Source organism: Tamandua tetradactyla, chromosome 26 (assembly GCF_023851605.1).
Source record: "Tamandua tetradactyla isolate mTamTet1 chromosome 26, mTamTet1.pri, whole genome shotgun sequence".
NCBI classification, from domain to species: domain Eukaryota; kingdom Metazoa; phylum Chordata; class Mammalia; order Pilosa; family Myrmecophagidae; genus Tamandua; species Tamandua tetradactyla.
Genome location: NC_135352.1, coordinates 37,515,063 through 37,535,691, shown reverse-complemented (window position 1 = coordinate 37,535,691; position 20,629 = coordinate 37,515,063). Strand labels below are relative to the sequence as shown.

General features: G+C 35.8%; 1 protein-coding gene across 2 annotated transcripts in view; it reads right to left on the bottom strand.

Annotated features, from left to right (window-relative positions):
• Positions 1–20,629, bottom strand: part of GPM6A (glycoprotein M6A) — a 348,469-nt gene that overhangs the window by 8,479 nt on the left and 319,361 nt on the right. For both annotated transcript variants that reach the window (XM_077144349.1, XM_077144348.1), the window contains exon 4: positions 3,851–4,004. In XM_077144349.1, the coding sequence (XP_077000464.1) occupies positions 3,851–4,004 (154 nt within the window). The remainder of the gene's footprint in view (positions 1–3,850; positions 4,005–20,629) is intronic.

Sequence of the window (20,629 nt, the reverse complement as noted above, 5' to 3'; positions counted from 1 at the left end):
CACCTGGGGAAATTATCACAAATGTATATTTCTGGAATCCAAGGCAGACTGTTAAATCGGAATCTATGAATGTTAAGCATTTTTAACAAGCACATCGCTAATTCACTGTTACTGCTCTAGATCCCATTTTAGAGAAAAGAATAATCAAGCTCACTCTACAATGGCTCTTTAACCCTGTTTTGAGAACTATTAAAGTACTAAACGTATATATATGTACAAGAGAAAATAAATCACTTGTTATTTAGTCTCAGTGCCTGCATATATTTACACATTCATATCCTTTAGATGCATAATGAGGTCTCCCTTCTCCCTCTCTTACAGAGCTGATGTAATCCTCTGCCATGCCAATAGTTTGTGCCATCTATTCAGCTGAAAATATAATCTACTTGTAGTTCATCAAATGCAGAAGGGAAAGAGGGCTTTTTTCCCCCAACAAGATGGTTGGTTCCAAGAGGTAAAAAAAAGAACCCTCTTTAAGATTTGTCTGTTAAAACATTTACTGAGTAAAGATTCCTGGTGACCGCTACATTACTGCATATTGATATATTACAGTTTTCATTCACGTGGAATGTATGTATATACACATACATGCAGCAAATACACTTCCTTACTCATTTCTTTATTCAGGTTTGCAGAAAAACTTTTAGAAAGTATTACCTAACGCTCACTGTATGCAACTATTTTCCTTTCATTTCCACTTAAACTCTCTCCATTCAGATTTTGCCCCATTCCCCATGGGAGTTTTTCTTGGAAAAATCACCGATGACCTTCACATTGCTAAAACCAAGGAATAGTTCTCAGCCTTCGTTTTACTTGCCAGTTGGTAGTATTGGACAGAGTTGGTCACCCCCTCTTCCTTCATACAATTTCTTCAATTCGTTTCCAAGATACTAGCATCTTCTCTTTTTTTTCTGTTCTCACTGGCTCCTCCTTCTCAGTCCCCTTGTCTGGTTCCTCCTCTTCTCTATAATCTCTTAAATTAAAGCACCCTACGAGTAATCCTCGATGCTCTTTCTCTCTTGCTGATCTCATCCTATTTCAGAGTATTAAAATATCATGAATGATTTTGATATTCATGTAGCTAGCCCATATGCGTCTCCTGAATTCAGAATTCATATATCTAACTTCTTGTTTGACAAATCTGCTTGGATTTCTTAGATGCTTCTAACAATCTACATCTTCAAAACTGAGCCTCTATTCTTCCCCCTTATCTGCCCCACTCTCAGGCAAGCTCTTCAGGTAGCCTTTGCCCATAGGAAAGGGGTCCATCCCCTAAAGCCGTAGTCCATGGTTTCGCTTTCCAGGCATGTCATTGATTGTTTTTGTGTCTTTGTATATTTACTTTACTACTGTGGCAGCCCTGCTTCTGTCAAAGTCAGCAATTCCATCAGTGCTTGACAACCCTACTGTAACCTTCATCCCTTTTGCCATGTCATCGAACTTACTCAGGTCACAGAGACTGGATGTTGACATCTTTGGGGAGGAGGGCATCATGCTTCTATCACTGCCCACCTCTGGCCTCCAAAGATACATGTTCACCCCATATGCAAACCACAGTCATCTCATACCATTACAGTGTCAATACAGAGTTGAAAATTTCATCTAAATCTCAACTCACACCTGTTTGTCCTTCTAAAAACAGTGTAGCAAGTGTCAAATATGGTTGAATAAAACTGTTCTTTGAGCCTTAGCACTGTTTACAACATATTTATTAATATTTATCTAACTGTAACTTTTCTCATGTGGGTGTAGAAGAAAGAGAATGCATCTTTCAGTTACTATGCAGACTTTTACTAAGGTATTAATGTTTTCTGTTTAGCCCTTAACATAAAAATATATTGTTGGCATGGCAGTTATGTGCCTTCCAGATAATATGTCCCTAATCAGAATTCTGAGCATACATATACAATCAAGGGGCATTAGAGAAGGAAAGAGCCACTCCACAAAATTTGGATTATAATCAGTATAGACATTTAACAATATTCATCAAGAAATCGAGTGGGTAAGAATATATTTTAAAGCAATTTCCCATATTTTGCAACGTGGTTCCATTAGCATATAGATGATATCTTTTCTCTTAGGAGACCATGTTATTCTGAACAACTTAATGGGAACTCTTACCATGTAAGCGTTATTATGCTTGCTTAGGAGAGGTGCACATTTCTATACTCATTCTTATGCATATAATAAGCATATGCATTTCCAAAAGGCAAAATGGAAAGCAGAGGCATTACTTAATGTAGTTGAGGAATATGAGGAATGCAGGAGGTATGGGGGTCTTTCTCTAACAGTATGGTAGGTGGATCACTCTTTGGCACATGGGTGCTTAGCTATAGAATTGCTATGTTGTATCCTGTGGCCTATTCATGATACAACTGAAGAGTCAAAGAGCTCTCCGATACTTTGTAGTGGGATAGGTGCCACTGTTCTGAAGTCTGAGGTACCTTTATTAGAGAAAAACACTTCCAACATTCTCAGATCCAATCAGTATGTTTTTAATACCCGTTGATTGAAAAAACCCATTTGTACATATGAATTTTTGTATTTGAGAATAAATATTCTGTAGTTCTTATGTTTTTACATATGATGACATAGAATCTCAAATAGTTTAGTGAAATAGACTTTAAATTTCCTGACTGGTAGTTTTCAGTAGTTGTTTCAGTATGAGAGGTAGTTGATCATATGGTAATGGCACAGACCTGAAACTGCACTGCCTGAGTTGGAACACTGGCTCTGCCACTTATTAACTGTATGATTTGGGTAAGTCATGTATTCTAGTTTGCTAGCTGCTGGAATGCAACACACCAGGGACAGATTGGCTTTTAATAAAAGGGGATTTATTTTGTTGGTTCTTCAGAGGAAAGGCAGCTAACTTTCCACTGAGGTTCTTTCTTACGTGGAAGGCACGGGATGGTCTCTGCTGGTCTTCTCTCCAGGCCCCTGGGTTCCAACAACTTTCCCCGGGGTGACTTCTTTCTGCATCTCCAAAGGCCTGGGCTGAGCTGCAAGTGCTGAGATGAGGAATGCCGAGTTGCTAGGCTGTGCTACATTGCGTTCTCTCATTTAAGCACCAGCCAATTAAGTCAAACATCACTCATTGCAGCAGACATGCCTCCTAGCTGACTGCAGATTTAATTGGCAACAGATGAGGTTCATGTACCATTGGCTTGTGTCCGCAGCAACAGAACTAGGTATGCTCACCTGGCCAAGTTGACAACTGAATCTAACTAACACATCATGTAATCGCCTTGTGCTTCATTTTCCTCATTTATAAAATGAAAAAACAGTATGTCAAGTTGACATAGGTAAAACACTTACTATCTACCTATTGTTAGTCCATGTAAATAGTAATTGTTACTTATTGAGATCTATCCGTCGATAAGAGTAATCAAAGAGGACTGCTGATTTATTGAACACTCTTTGATTTCATTATTATTAAAAGCTAAGTGTTTTACCTATTTCAGAAAACAATGAAATGAGTTTTTTAGATTGGTTTTATGCTGAACTTCACAGTTTGCACTGTTTATCATGGTGTGGGGGATGAAAATGAGATGCAGGCAACAGAAAAGCAGAGAATTCAGGAAAGAGAAATCATGACCATAAGCTGCCAATTACTGGGGATACCATATGCATCTGTGTTTGTGTGTTCATGTTATAATATCAATTTCCAATTCTCCCTTGAATTCTTATTTAAATTTAAAAGGTTATATCTTAAAAGCGAATCCTCTGATAAATGTGCCTCTTTGCTGGAAGAATGGTTCCAAAATGACTTACAGTATTTTAGAGTTAGTTATTTAGGTAAAACAATGTGGGGTTTTGTTTTACAATGAGAAATCCATTATCCACATACCAAACTGACGGAGGTCCAAGCAGAGATTCGCTCCCTCCACTAAAGTGGTGTTTCGGCAGATGGTCCAGAGATTGAAGTACATGTAAACCGGCAACGAGGTGAAAGCTGTGACTCCCAGCCATGCTAACATGAACAGGTACGTCAGCATAATAAACTGCAACAGAGAAAAAGTCAAGAGAGAAAACATACAGTCTACCAAAAAAGAAGAATTTCATCCTTAAGATACAAAGCACTTTAGATCTAAGGCTTTAAGGATTGTAGTGCATAAATCATTATCACATCGCCTTTGCCAAATGCTGCACAGGAGGCTGAGAGAAGATGAAGGCAATGGATTATGAGATTAAATCTGCTAGAAAATCAGACTTGAGCAGAATTTCCTTCTCACATACAAGGGAAGAAATAATCCATCTGCATTTTAATCCCCATTTCATTCATGTTTTGGTCTTAAAAATCTCACCACATGGTCTTTAAACTTTAGAAACTATTAACTGGTTCATCAGATGGGATTCTGCAAAATGGTGGATTTCACTGTGAAGAAATAGTAAACAGAATTTATTTTGTCAACATATTTCTATTAAACAAAATTGACAGTTTCATAATACAAATGTTTAAGCTACTTAAACATGTTAGCATTCAATATGATTCTTGAGTCATTTCAGAATACAACGAACCTTAATATATAACTCCAGTTCTTTTTTCTTGATAATTTTTTTGTGAACCTTTAATATAATTCTTCTTTCACTCGTATTTTAACTTCTCCTATAGGAATATTGTGAAATATGTTTTTAAGTTTGAAAATGAATGTTTTCTTTTATTATTTCAGAGACATTTTAAATATTTGTAAAGTATGTTAAAAAGTTGTTCATGAATCCTACCTCATTTTCAGCATGGATTTGCAAGGACTTGTAGTTTAAGGATGGATTAGATTCTGGGTATAAAGACAGAAAATGCAGTATTGAGGGATGTTTGAAGAGTTGTGTTTAGTAAAGATTTTAACTTTGCCCAATGAGGAGATCTTGCGTACAGCCTTTGTTTCAGAGGGTAGTCAGTCTCTAAGCTTTTGGAATATTATGCCTTAAAGGGGTGTATTTGTTTCCCTGGGAGCATTGGGTCACTTGGATAGTCTAACAGTACAGTATAAGATGAAGGCTTGTCTTGCCAGAAAAATCAACAATGTGATTTAGAGTGGGGACTTTGGGTCAACCAGAGAATGAGATCAACCATGTGGAGCAATCAATCAATCAACCAATGATCATTGATCAATTTTATTAGATCCCCAATACAAACTCTAAGCACCGAGGCTCAGGGGAGCATCCCAGGTTGGCAATACTTTGTGTTTCATCACACAGAAATTCTAGGAAAGTCAAGTACCCTCACTTTGTGGGCAGAGGACAATGAAAGCTCCACATTTCCTCCTTCCCTGGATTCTGCCCTTTGTGTGTCTTCCTTTAGCTGATGTTTCTAGACAAGGGAGGTCATCGTGGGGAGGTCTGAACGTGCAGTTAGCATCAGAATGGAGGGTGCACTTTTGTGGAGATGGTCCTCTCTAACTTTGTAGTTGGTCTAAACTCTTTACAAGCTGATAGATAGCTGTATTCATGTTTCTCATATTATTTATCAGTCACATTAATCCATGTCATCTAATTGTCTAGATAAATGCACTTCCTTAACAGTCTGAGCTAACACTTGTATCAACAACTGCATTCATGCACAATTGTAAAAGAATGAATATAGGTCTACCACAATACCCTAAGGTTTAAATGCAGGGCATAAATCCCCACATTGATATGAATTTATTATATTTCTTAATGCAACTTAGGTGTCATTGGATTTATTAAAATATTCCCAGCATCATGAGAAGTAATTCACATAGGAAGTGTCCATGTAGGTAAACTTAACAAGAAACAGAGAATGACAGTGGACAACCTCACAGGAGTTGCCAAATTATTCTGTCGATATGGTATTAATTAATCATACTCAAACATCAGAGATTAAAATCTACAATAATCCTGAAGAGTAGCCAGGTAGGAAGATCACTATGAACAATTTTTTGCAGTTTCTACCTCTAATTATTTTCACATGAATCCTACTGACTCTCAGTATCAGTGATTAAGAGTGGCCTTCTCTGTCATTGCTCATACACCTGACCTTATGACTAGCATGTGGTCTGCTAGAAAAACCCAGAGAATCTGCAGGAAGATAAAAGCTGGGAGAATATTTTTAGAACTAAATTCTTGTCCATTTTTCAATGATTGATTGACCAATCCATCCATTCCTTCTATCTGCAAATATGATACTACTATGCACTAGAACTTGTGAGCAAGGTACATCCAGCTTTGGAGACTTCATATTCTTTGAAGGTATGTAAGATATCTTCCAAAATGCGCTTCTGAGATATGTGATACACTCTCATTCTCTTCATTTTGTTTTTTGTGTTTTGTGGATATTCCTGAAAGGAATACAATTTTACTGCCCTTCCTCTCTACCAACTCACCTACACTTATCTAACTCTTAAAAAACTAAATTTGAAATTGGAATGACTGCTTATTCTGTGTGTGTATATGCATTTCTCCATGCACCACTTGGTCTGAATTTCTATCCAAGAGAGTTCCACTCCAAATTCGACCCTTCTCTTTTTATTTGTGTACCCATGTATCTGAGAGACTGTGCGCCTTTAGACACAAATTGCTTTAAAGGTTCAATATTCTAAAAGATTTCCTGGTGATTCTACTATATCTGTATAATCAGAATCAGATCATGTGGAATTTAATTTGAATCCTTTAGAACTTGGAAGAGTTCTAAAATTGAAAATGTCTGAAATGCAACCTTTGAACATCAATGGCTAGATCTGTATAACAATCTGGTCCTTCCTCTGAGTTTTAAAGGTTTTAAAATCCCTAAGAGATTTTGAAGAGAAGCGATAATGTCTTCTCACTTAATTTTAAGCAGAATAATTAACATTCCAGAATGACAATATAATATATAAAATTATACTAAATGAAGCAAAGTTTCTTATTCTACCCTAGTAATCCCAAAGGAATTAGATGAAATCTCAGAAAAAGCCATAGTTATTTAATAACCCTCAGAATATATATTAGAAATAGTACTTCTGAAAAACTGTAAAATTGGTGTCAATATCTTGATAGAATTTGTATATCTATAATAAAATCTTATTGTGATTGACAGACAGAGATTATTAGGATTAAGGATATCAGGGAATTCACATAATGAATGCGAAAAGAGCACAGGATTTAAAACCAGTGAGATGTGAGATCAAATTCTTTTCCTATAAGTTGCCCAATGTCACAGTACTTCAGAAATCCAAAACATAATTAAACACTTGCCGTCTAACAACACTGTTTTATCTCTTCTCCAATCTGGCTTCTTGTTGTTCTTTACTATGGAACAGTAATGGTTGAAGGGCTTGATGAGTCAACATCTGTCCTAAATGGACATTCCTTTTCTTTCTCCAACACCTAATTCTTTGCCGTTTGTTTTTGTTTTTATCCTGATAGCATACATAAAACCTAAAATTTCCTGCTTTAACCACTTTCCAGTATACAATTCAGTGGTGGATGGTTACACTCACCAGGCTGTCATCCATTACCAAACCTTTCCCACAACACCAGATAGTCTTAACATATTCATTTTTAGTTATGATTTGGCAGATCTATTTGAGTCTTTCAAACCCAAGATGAAACAAAACCTAGTCTCAAAATATTAGCAAGTTATACTTGTTGAATACTGAGCTACTCAAATCAGTGAAGGAATGGGAATAAATATCCTCAAAAGAAATTATTAAAGCTTATATCACTTAAAAGTATTTAATTGCACTCGACAAATGTTTAATATAGACATTTTGCATGAATGTTTAGGATTTCAGTTACTTAAAGCAGTAAATAATTCTGCCTTAGTTTAAAGATTAAAAGAACAAAATACTACATGTAGAAATCTAGATAATCTTTGGTCATGATCCATACCTTTCTATGGCAAATTTAGAGAAAGGAAAATATTTCTTGTACATTCTTTATCCTTTCTTGCTCATGGAAATGGAATGAAGCAAAACTAGATGCAGTTCACTGGGCAGTTTGGTGGCTGCCTACTCAGAATTCTAGCTTTCTTAGATCCCACCTTACTCACTCACACCATTTCTTATGTGCCTTATCGTGGTGAGAAAGGTGAGCTGAACCTCAGTGATGGCGAGAATATACAGGTGTCACTACCTCTTCACTTCCGACATCAGTAAACTGCAGCGTACAACCCAAGTCATTTCTCATTTTGCCACTTTGTCCTAATCTGTAAGCGGTAGAGCCCTATTTATGTATTTACATATTTATTTCACAAATGCTGATATGACACCTACTGCAGGTCTAACCTACATGTCACATGTATTTAACAAGAAATTATGTGTTGGAGTATATGGATTAAAGGCACTGCTCTTTGACCTGGATTAAGTCAGGACCATTATTTCTGCTTCTTTTTCTGCCTTTGTAAATGACAACTGCTCTAACTCATCTCTCATGTTTGTAGTTATACTGGGATGAGACAATGCATGAAAGGCATTTAGCATAGAATCTGGAATACAAGAAGCATTTTAAAAATTTTAGCCATTTTTAAAGCAGGTTTTTTTTATATATATTCACATACCATACAATCCATCTGAAGTGTACAATCAATGGCTTTTAGTATACTCACAGAGTTGTGTATTCATCACCACTTTCAATTTTAGAACATTTTCATTACTGCAAAAAGAAAAGCCCTATACCCCTTAGTAGTTAGCTCTCAATTCTCCATCCTTTCCCAGCCCCACATAAACACTAACGTAATTCTAGCTCTACAGTTTCTTATTTACATTGTATATGGATGGATTCATACAATATGCAGTACTTTGTGAACAGTTTCCTTCACTTAGCACACCACTTTAAAAACTGTCTTTTTTTAAAATAGGAAATTGTAAGTTTACATAAAAGTTGTGTAAAAAAATATAACTTTCCCACATATCCCCCTATTGTTGACACTTTCCATTGGCATAGGGCCTTTGTTACAACTGGTGAAAGAATAAGCAAATATTACTGTTAACTATAGTCATAGTTTGCATTAGGTGTATTTTCCCATATATCACCCTGTTATTAAACACCTTGTAATAGTGACATATAATCATTTTAATTCATAAAAGAACGTTCTTTTATTTCTGCTGTTCACCACAATCATTGTCTACTAAAGGGTTTACAGTGTTATATAGTCCCATCTTTTATGCTCTAACTTTCCTTCTAGTACATAGATGAACCAAAACTTTCCCTTTCAATGGTATTCACAAACATAATTCAGCAATTTAATTACACCCACAATAATGTCCTACCAAACCAATGTCCCTTTTGATACATTTAAAATTAACCTAAACATAAATTCTGCATAAATTAAGCATCTCTTCCCCATTCTCTGCCTCCATTTTATCCCACTGTAACTTATATTCTAGATTCTAACTCTGAGTTTGCTTATTATAATTAGTTCATATCAGTGAGATGATACAATATTTGTCCATTAGTGTCCAGCTTATTTCACTCAATATAATAGTCCTCAAGTTTCATTCATGTTGTTGCATGCATCAGAACTGCATTACTTTTTATAGTTGAATAATACTCTTTCATATGTATATACCATATTTTGTTTATCCATTCATCGGTTAATGGACACGAGTTGCTTCCATTCACTGGCAACTGTGAATAATGCTGATATGAACATCAATGTGCAAATGTTTGTTCAAAACCCTGTTTTCAGTTCTCCTGGGTATATACCTAGTAGTAGGATTGCTGGACCATATGGCAATTCTATACTTAATTTCCTGAGAAATGGCCAGAATGTCTTTCACAGTGGCTGCACCATTTTATATTGCCACCTGCAGTGAATAAAGAGTTTCTATTTCTCAACATTTCCTCTATCAATTGCAGTTTTCTGGCTTTTGGTTGTTGTTGTTGTGTTGTTAGTGACCATGCAATTATATCTCATTGTGGTTTTGATGTGCATTTCCCCAATAGCTAATGATGTTCAACAGCTTTTCGTGTGTTTTCTAGCCATTCGTAGTTTCTCTTTGGAAAAAGGTCTATTCAAGTCATTGTCCATTTTTTAATCAGGTTGTCTCTTAATTGTTGAGTTTTAGGGTTTCTTTTTTTAACTTTTTTTTATTGTATAGCATAACATATATATATATAAAGCAAAGAAATAAAAAAGCAATAGTTTTCAAAGCACTCTTCAAGAAATAGTTACAGGACAGATCCCAGAGTTTGTCATGGGCTTCCATACAATTCTCTCATATTTTTTCTTCTAGCTGCTCCAGAATATAGGAGACTAGAGGGCTTAAATACTTTTTTTTTATCATCACAATGGACTTTTCTCCTTCTTTTTTTGTGAACAATAACATATATATTAAAAAGCCATAAATTTCAAAGCACAGCACTACAATTAGTTGTAGAACAGATTTCAGACTTTGACATGGGTTGCAATTTCCAAATTTGAGGTTTTTACTTCTAGCTGCTCTAAAGTACTGGAGACTAAAAGAGATATCAATTCAATGATTCAGCATTCTCATTCATTTGTTAAGTACTATCTTCTATGTATAATTCCACCAACACATTTGATCTTTCCAAACCTTTCTCTGGGGTTGTTTGGGCTATGGCAATTCTAAATCTTTGATATTGGGAGGGTCTGTCACCAATATGGGGTATGGAGATGGAACTATCTGATATTCTGGAGAGGTTGGGCTAGGATTCAGGACTTATCTGGACCAGGGACCCATCTGGAGATTGTAGGTTACTGGAAAGTTACTCTAGTGCCTGGAATCCTTGTGGAATCTTATATATTGTCCTAGGTGTTCTTTAGGATTGGCTGGAATGGTCCTGGTTGGGGGTTAGCAGGTTATGATAGGTAGCAAGGTTTACCTGAAGCTTGCATAACAGCAACCTCCAGACTAGCCTCTCGACTCTATTTGAACTCTCTCTGCCACTGATACTTTACTAATTATACTTTTTTCCCCCTTTTGGTCAGGATGGAATTGTTGATCCCACAGTGCCAGGTCTGGATTCATCCCTGGGAGTCCTCTTTCATGTCAACAGGGTATAGGGTTTCTTTATATATGCTTGATAGTAAACCTTTATTGGATACATAGTTTCCAAGTATTTTTTCCTGTTGAATAGGCTGCCTTTTCACTTTCTTGACAAATTACTTTAAAGCCCAAAAGTATTTAATTTTGAGGAGGTCCCATTTATTTGTTTTCTTTCATTGTTTGCACTTTAAGTCTAAGACCCATTCCCTACAACAAGCTCTTGAAGATGCTTCCCTACATTTTCTTCTAGGTGGCTCTTATATTTGGGTCTTTGATCCATTTTGAGTTAATTTTTTGTATAAGACATGAGATAAGGGTACCCTTTCATTTTTTGATATATGGATATTCAATTCTCCTAGCAAATTTATTGAAGAGACTACTCAGTCCCAGTTCAGTGACCTTGGCACCCTTGTCAAATATCAATTGGGCATAGATATTGGGGGGTATTTCTGAACCCTCAAATATATTCCATTAGTCAGTATATATGTCAGTACCATAATTTTTTTCTTTGCATGTATGTGTGTGTGTGTGTGTGTGTGTGTGTGCTGTATGATGGGGGTCACATTTCATTCTTTTTCCATGTGAATATGCCCTTATTGCAGCACCATTTGTTGAATTTGTTTGTTTTGTTTTTCATTTGTTTGTTTGCTTGTTTGGGAAGGGCATGGGCTGGGATTTGAACTTGGGTCTCTCACATCGCAGGTGAGAATTCTACCACTGAACTAACCTTGCATCCCCTACCATGATCTTTTGACTAATGTAGTTTTGTAATACGTTTTAAAGTCAGGAACTGTGAGTCCTCCAAATCTGTTATTTTTCAAATTCTTTTTAGCTATTCAGGGCCCCTTACCAAATAAATTTCAAAATTGGCTTTTCCAATTCTGTAAAGTATGCTGTTTAATATTTTGATTGTGATTGTATTCAGTCTGTACATTATTTGGTGGAGAATTGACAGCTTAAAGATATTTATTCTTACAATCCATGAACAAGGAATATCTTTCCATTTATTTAGGTATTAGGCATTTTTTTTGTTTCTTTTAGTAATGTTTTGTAGTTCCTGTGTGCAAGTTCTTTATATTTTTGGTTAAATTTATTCCTAGACTCTTTATTCTTTTAGTTTCTATTATAAATGAAAAATTTTCTTGATATCCTCCTCAGATTATTCATCATCAATTAAGATAAATGCCGTTGATCTTATATCCTACCACTTTGCTAAGTTGCTTGTTAGTTCTAGTAGGCTTGTTGCAGACTTGTTAAGGCTTTCTATGTATAGTACCATGCTATCTGAAAATAGAGAGTTTTACTTCTTACTTTCCATTTGGATTCCTTTTATTTTTCTCCCCTAACTGCTCTAGTTATAACTTCTAGGTCAAGATTGAATAACAATGGCGGTAGTGGGCAGCTTTGACTTTTTTTCAGATTTTAGAGGAAATGCTTTCAGTCCCTCACCATTGAGTATGATGTTAACTGTGGTTTTCTTCATATGCTCCCTTTATCATGTTTAGATTGTTTCCTTCTATTCCTATCTTTTGAAAAAAAATTTTTTTTATCATGAAAGAATTCTGGATGTTGTTAAACGCCTTTTCTGCATCAATTGAAATGATCATGTATTTTTTAACCTTTGATTTGTTGATGTGGTATATTACACGAATTGATTTTCTTGTATTGAGCCACCCTTGCATAGATGTAATAAAACCCACTGATAATGATGTATCATTCTTTTAATGGGTTGTTGTATTCCATTTGCAAGTATTTTGCTGAGGATTTTTTCATCTATATTCATTAGAGAAACTGGACTTTAATTTTCTTTTCTTGCAGGATCTTTATCTGGCTTTGATATTACAGTGACTTGATCTCAGAATGAGTTAGGTAGTGTTCCTTCCTCTCCAACGTTTTGTAAGTGTTTGATCAGGATTGATAAAAATTTTCTGGGGTAAGTGGTAGAATTCAATTGTGAAGCCATCTGGTACTGTGCTTTTCTTTGTTGGGAGGTTGTTGATGACTGATTCAACCATCATATTATCTTACTTATAATTACTCTATTGAGTTTTTCTATTTCTTCTAAAGTTAATATAGGTTTTTCTTGTGTTCCTAGGAATTTGTCCACTTCACCTAAGTAGTTTAATTTGTTGGCATACAGTTGTTCACTGTATACTTTTATTTTTGTGGGATCAGTAATAATGTTCCCCCTCTCATTCTTGATTTTATTTGCATCTTCTTTCTTTTTTCTTCGTCAGTCTAGCTAAGTGTTTGTCGATTTTATTACTCTTACGAAGGACCTACCTTTTAGTTTTGTTAATTCTTTCTATAATTTTCTATTCTCAATTTCATTAATTTCTGCTTTAATATTTGTTATTTCTTTCTGTTTGCTTCCTTTGGAACTAGTTTGCTGTTTGTTTTCTAGTTCCAACAGGTATATGGCTAGGACTTTGATTTTAGCTCTTTCTTCTTTTTTAATGTAGGTGTTTGGAGCTATAAATTTCCCTTTCAGCACTTCCTTTACTGCAACCACAAGTTTTGATATGTTGTGTTCTCATTTCATTCATCTTGAGATTTACTGATTTCTCTTGCAATTTCAACTTTGACCAACATATTGCTTAAGAAGATGTATTTTAAATTTTGATATATTGGTGAATTTTCAAGTTCTCTGCTTATTATTGATTTCTAGCTTCATTCAATTTATGCCAGAGAAAATGCTCCATATAAATTTGTCTTTTAAAATTTACTGAGACTTGCTTTTTGAATTGATATATGGTTTATCCTGGAGAATGACCCATAGGCTCTTAAGAAGAATGTACATCCTGTCATTTGGGGTGCAATGTTCTGTACATGTCTTTTATGTCTCGTTTCTGTATCATAGTATTCAAGTTCATTTTTTTAATCGATCTTCTGTTTAGATGTTCTATCTATTGATAAGATGTTGCATATTGAAGTCTTGAACAATTATTGTTCAGATGTCTATTTATCCCTTCAATTTGCCAGTGTTTGCAACATATATTTTGGGCCCCTCTGAGGAGGTACATATTACTAATTTTTATCTTCATGGATTGCCCCTTTTATTAATATATACTGTTCTTTTTGGCTAATAACACCCTTGCTTTGAAAGTCTATTTTGTCCAATATTAGTAAAGCTATCCCAGCTCTTTTTTTATATTTCAATATAATTTTATTGAGACATATTCATGTACTATACAATCCATCCAAAGTATATAATCAATGGTTCAGAGTATCATCATATAATTGTGTATTAATAACCATGATCATTTTTTGGAACACCTGCAATTATTCCAAAAAAAGAAATAAAAACTCAAACACCCCATATCACTCACACCTTCCCTCTTATTGACTACTAGTATTGCACTCTACCCAATTTTAAGACTTACAACAGAGGTAAATCACCTAAGACAGTGTAGCATTGTCATATATATATGACAATAAATACAACAGAAAAGAAAAACAACCAGAAGTAGATCCATACAAACATGGGCAACTGACCTGTTTTTGCAATATAGTTACACCACCATTATCCAAGAGGGCTACTGGATTACAGTTCAACCACTTCAGGAATTTCCTTCTGGCTATTCTAAAACATTATTCCTTAAAAAAGAAATACCTATATAATGAGTCAGTAGTCACGGTCATTTGTTAAATCCTAATTTCTCAGTTACTCCTCCTTCTCATTTGATCTTTCAGTCTTCAAGGGTATCTGGGAAATGACCATTTTAACTATTTCATGATGGAAAGGGATGTTGACCTTATAAGGTAGAGGACTGAAACTGGTTGATGTTCTTGGAGAGACCGGTACTGGTGTTTCAGGGCTTTTCTGCCATGGGATCAACCTGGAGGCTTTAAGTGTCTGAAAATATAAACTTACTAAGAAACACTTTTATTGGGACTCAGAGCCCAGAGCACTCCCTAGGGCTTTCAAGACTGCTGTTGCTTGGGGCTTGGCGTATCATGGTAGTCTGCAACATCTGACCAAAGCTAGCCTCAGAGTAACCTCCAGAATGACTGCTTGACTCTGTTTGAAATCTCAGCCACTGAAACTTTACTTTGTTCCATTATTTTCCCCTTTTGGTCAAGTAGACATTCTCAATCCCATGATGCCAGGGCCAAGATCATCTCAGGAAGTTATGCCCCATGTTGCCAGGGAGACATATACACTTGGGAGTCATGTCCCACACAGGGGGGAAGGTAGTGAGTTTATCTATGGTGTTGGTTTAAAGTTAGCTTAAAGGCCAAATCTGAACAATAAAAGAGGCTCTCTGACTCCAGCTCTTTTTTGGTTACTGTTTGTATGGAGTATCTTGTACCAACTTTTCACTTTTAACCTATTTGTGCCTTTGGGTCTAAGACGAGTCTCTTGTCAGCATTTAGATGGATCATACTCTTTTTATCCCATCTGCCAATCTGTGTCTTTTGACTGCAGTGTTTAATACATTAATAGTCAATGTTTTTACTATAAAGGTGTTGTTTATTTAATTTTATTATACATCATACTAATTTTTGTCTCTCCTTTTACCCTTTTAGTTTCCCTTACTGACAATCTTCATTTCTACATTTGGCTCCAAGCCCCTTGTCTTTTCCTTTCACCCTGCAAAATTCCCTTTTGTGTAAAGAATGTCTCTTGGTGACAGGGTCTCTCAGTTTCTGCTCATCTGCAAATATTTTAAACTCTCCCTCAGTTTTGAAGGACAGTTTTGCCAGATAAAGAATTATTGGTTGGCAGTTTTTCTCTTTTAGTACCTTAAATATATCACACCTCTGACTTCTGGAAGTCTCCATGGTTTCTGATGAGAAGCCAGCACTTAGTCTTATTGCAGTTCTCTTGTATATGATGAATCACTTTTCTTTTGTTGCGTTCAGGATTCTCTTTTTTTCTTTGTCTTTTTGTCGCTTTGCAGTATTGGAGTAGGTTTATTAAAATTTATTGTTTGGAGAATGGTGCACTTCTTCGACAAGTAGATTTATGTCATTCATAAAGTTGAGAAAATTTTGACCATTATTTCCTCAAATATTCTTTCTGCCCCTTTTTTCCTACTCTTCTCCTTTTGTGATACCCATGACACATAAGTTTGCATGCTTCAAGCTGTCATTCAAATCCTTGAGACACTGGTCAATGTTTTCCATTCTTTTCTCTATCTCTTCTTCTATCTAATAATTTATATTGTCCTATCTTCTAGTTCACTGATTATTTACTATGCCAGTTTAAATCTGCTGTTGCATGTCTCTAGTGTATTTTAAATCTCTTCTGTTGTGCCTCTCATTCTCATAATTTCTGCTGTTTCTTTTCATACCTTCAAATTCTTCTTTATACTCATCCAGTATCTTCTTAAGTATTCTTTATCTCTTTAGCCATATTTTCCTTAATCTCCTTTAATTGATTTAGATTTGTTTAAATCTCTTTGATTAGTTGTTTCAGATTCTGTGTCTCCTCTAGAGTTTTTAAAATTGTTCAGTTGACTGGGCCATATCTTCCTGTCTCTTAATACAGCTTGCATTATTTTTGCTAATGTCTACTCATTATCTTGATGAGTTTACTCTGAGGGTCAGTTTCTCTCTATTGCCTAAGAGTTTTATTGCTGATTAGCCCTATGTCAAGTCTCTTATTTGACACTTGGCTCAACTTATTATAGACCTTTAGATTTGCCTGTGTTTGATCAGATTTCTTCACTTTTTCTTCATCTGATTCTGTCCCTGGATACGCAGTATAATTTTTAAGATTGCATTAGTGCGATTGTTTTATCCCCAGGAGAAAGCTTCCTTTCCTCTATTCCTTCTCCTGAAATCTTGATCTTTTCTTTTACATCTATAGTTATTTTTACATTTCTATTATTGCCTCTAGCTGTTTTTGCCTTGAAGGCAAATTGTGGATGATGGTCAACTTGGAAAGGACTCTTCCTAGTCAGTATTTCCTAGTCAAAACAGAGCCAGGGACCCACACAAGGGGCAGAAGGTCAGGACAGAGTTCAAAATCCTTTTGACAGCTCTTTGAAGATGTACTTTCCTAGCTTGTCCAATAGATGGCACTTTCCAACATACTGTTCCCTGCAGCCCCAAAGAGGCACTGTTTCTTTAAACCTCTACCAGCTTCACCCTTGTCGGGGGCAGGGTTGAAGAAATGGCCATGGTGGTCCCTCTCCAGGGCAGACTAGAACAGCGCTTCAGATCTGGAAGTCAGCACCCTAAATATGCCAAAGCTGTGATCAGCACTTGTCTGTGCCACCCTCCCCCCATACCATTTGTAGGGAAGAGAACGTCCACCACTCTCTCCATCTACAGCAGCTAGCCAGGGGCCAGACCCAATGACGGCCTTTCTCTAGAGCTGGGGGAGGGGTGGGTGCCAGCAGTCACTACAGACACGTTTCTTACCACAGTCTCTTAGCTTCTCTTTTCCGCTCTTCCCCAGATGCTCTACAGTGCTCCCCTGGCCTCTGCAGCCCCAGAACAGTTGTTTCACACAGTTCCTGCCTGTCCACTGGCTGTCCTGGAGGAGGGAGTTCTAGAACCTACTCTGCCATCTCACCCATTAGCTATTTTTATTCATGATAAATTGTGATTACTACATTTTACTGAAATATATGTTTTGTCTGAGTGACTGAACTGTATAGAATAAAATAATTAGATTTCATTTCATATTTGGAGAAATTGAAGAATATCAAGTCTGGGATCTCGGAAAGTTATTCAAAGAAAGGGGTCTCCCTCAAAGGAAAAGGCTCCAGAAATTCTTGGAAACCAACCCAAAGTGAGGAAATCTTGCCAATGGAATGCCTCTGAGGGGGGAAAAAGCCTTTTTTATTAACCTACTTTCTTTGCTGTTTGTAATTGTTGATCTCAAGTCTAATCTGCAGTGTCAAGAACAATGGACACGACATGGCATGTTGAAGTACATTATTTTGGATAGCTAAGAGCACTTAATTGTTCACAGGAGAGTAATCTGCATGCTTAGGGCACATCCTCGCATCTTGTTTGCTTTTTGCTGTCCTGGGGGATTTATTCAAACCTCTTTTGGAGATGCTGTTCACTGCAGAATGTGACTTATAATTCAATAGGTTTAGATTCAAAGTGAATCAGGCCATTTGAACCTTGCTGCTGCAGCTACGTGACTACGGCAAAGGAAAGGAGGATTTCTGAAATCTTAGTACTGACCAATATTTTCTTTCATCTGAAAGCCATAATGTTATAGAAAAATCAGTGAAGCTGAACGTCATAAAGCAAATAACTGCTATGAGAAACTATTTTCATTAACTATTAATGCATACATTTTGTAATAAGAAAAAGTGCAAAGGACTTTTCTTTTGAATATTAAAACAAGCCTTACTTTAAGAATAAACCCAAAGATTTCCCATGAACAATGTTTACTGCTAACTGATTTTATATGTGATCTACTTTTATGCCTATGTAACTACTTTGTGGCAAAAGCATTTTAATTTTCATCTCCCAAATGAGGACAGTGACTGAGAGGTTAAGTGATACACCCAACGTCACATAACTAGTGACCTTTTATGCTTTCCTCTAGTATTTTCCTGTCATTTTTTTTCACCATGGTCCCCAAATAGATATTGTGGGGCAAAATTTTTATAAAAAGTTTCATCTAAAAACAGGAGTTAGTAAGTTAAAAGAAACAAAGTTTTCAAAACAAGAATTCTTCAAATTTCCAGAAGTCAGGATAATAAAAATAAAAGCAGCTGAAATGTATTTAATGCCCAGATGATACATATGCATCTGTCATATGACCAGCAACTGAAATCTAGTCATACATTTATGATCATTTATGTCATTCTTATTGTTATGAGGTTTTTAAACCAAGGATTCTATTTGATTAGTTTGAATAATTCTTCAATTGGAATCATTATCAGATTCTAAATTAAAATAAAATAAATATGAATATAGAACTATTTTTAGCATGTTTAATTTTCCCACTTTAATGAATATGGGGTGCTCCCCCCTGAATTGTAGCTGGTTTGTTATTTGAGAGTCAAACTCCTCATATTTCTCGTCCTTTTATGGGAAGGAAGTAGGGGTCCTGTGAAAGTTACAGATATAAAGTTGCCTCATGCCTTTTCTAAATTTAGCTGTTGTTTAAGATCAATCATGTAAATTACGATACTGTCTACTTTCTCCTGACTCACAAAGAAAAAAAAATTAAGTAAAACTTCCTTAGTTTGAATCAGATTAATTCATTCATTCATCTTGGATAATAAAAATAGCTACAAAAATGAGAGCGGTTGAGTGCCAGGTATTTAATATCAAACACATCAATTATCATGTAACTATTTTAGTAACATTTCATCAAAACCTGCAAGTACCTAAATCATAATACACATCTTGTGTCAATGTATCTTTGCTTTGTTTCTGTCTTCACTTGATATACATTTTGTTGAGTAATTACTACCTGTTAGCATTCAATTCAATAGTTGTTATGAATTATTTACTAATGACTTGAAATAATATAAACTATAATGTGCAATTATGCTTTTGATGTCATCCTGGATATCCTGTACGTATGCTGAAACACACAACTGGAGAAGACAAAGGTTTAAAATAAACTAAAGCTCTTTGCTCACGTAGCTACTGAGATTGCAGTGTATTTAAATTGAAATTCCTTCTAGAAGGTAATTGGTTTTTCAGCTGAGTTCCTATGAACCAATATAAGGCCTCAGAAAATCACTCACTCTTCAGCTATAGAATTTCTATGACAACTTTGGCAGATGTGCAGAGATAAAAATACATCTTGGAAATCAGCAGCACTGAAGGAAAAGAAGCCACTTACTCTGACTCCACAAGTCTCTGGATCTATGAACTACCTAACTAATGAAAAAAAACATGTCACATAGTGAATGAGTGGTTATGACATATGAACAGGCTCAGACTTTAGTAAAAATAAACAAAGTCTATTGATACACTCCAAGTCCTTCATCGCCAGAAGCGCACTGTCAGGGTAGACTCTGGTGTTTGTTTAGGAGGGTCTTTGCTCATTATTGTTTTGGGGCATAGGATACAGAGATAACTGGGTACACCTTAGCCCAGAGTTCTAGAACACTCATTTCACAATAACGTATTTTTAATGTTATTTTTCCCTTCTTGGAATATATTTAAAATCTATCAAGTCAATGATATTTCTTCCACTTTAACAACAAAAGACATCTTTAATTACATAAAAGTTCAGACCTTAGAAATCCTGTGATCAAGAAACTAGCTTGACATTAGTTGAAGAAGCAGTGACTCTAATAGTGGTATTCAAGTGTGACAACACGTAAGAATTATCTATTGAATGTGAGATAGAGATGCTTAGGCCTTTTCCATGCCAAGTAAATATGTATTTAAAAAATCTCTATAGAGGATTGTAAGTGGACATCCAGTGTTGGGAGTCACCATTTTGTTGGAATGAAGAAGCTCTCATGGGCAAAGACTTCTTTAAATTTGAGTCTCAGACTCTTCAGGGTAAACTCCTGAAGTTAAAAAAAAAAAAAAAAAAAACAAGGAATATCTTTAGGACAATATGGCAGAAATGCAAGCTAATGTCAATGACATAGCCAAGTGCAGGGATTAGCAGAGACTCGACCTGAGCCAAATCTCTAATTCAGGTTTCCTCAGCTTTGGCGCTGCTGCCATTAGGAGCCGCAGGTCTCTTTGTGGCAGGGCTGTCCTGTGCACGCAGGACGTTTCGCAGTATCTCT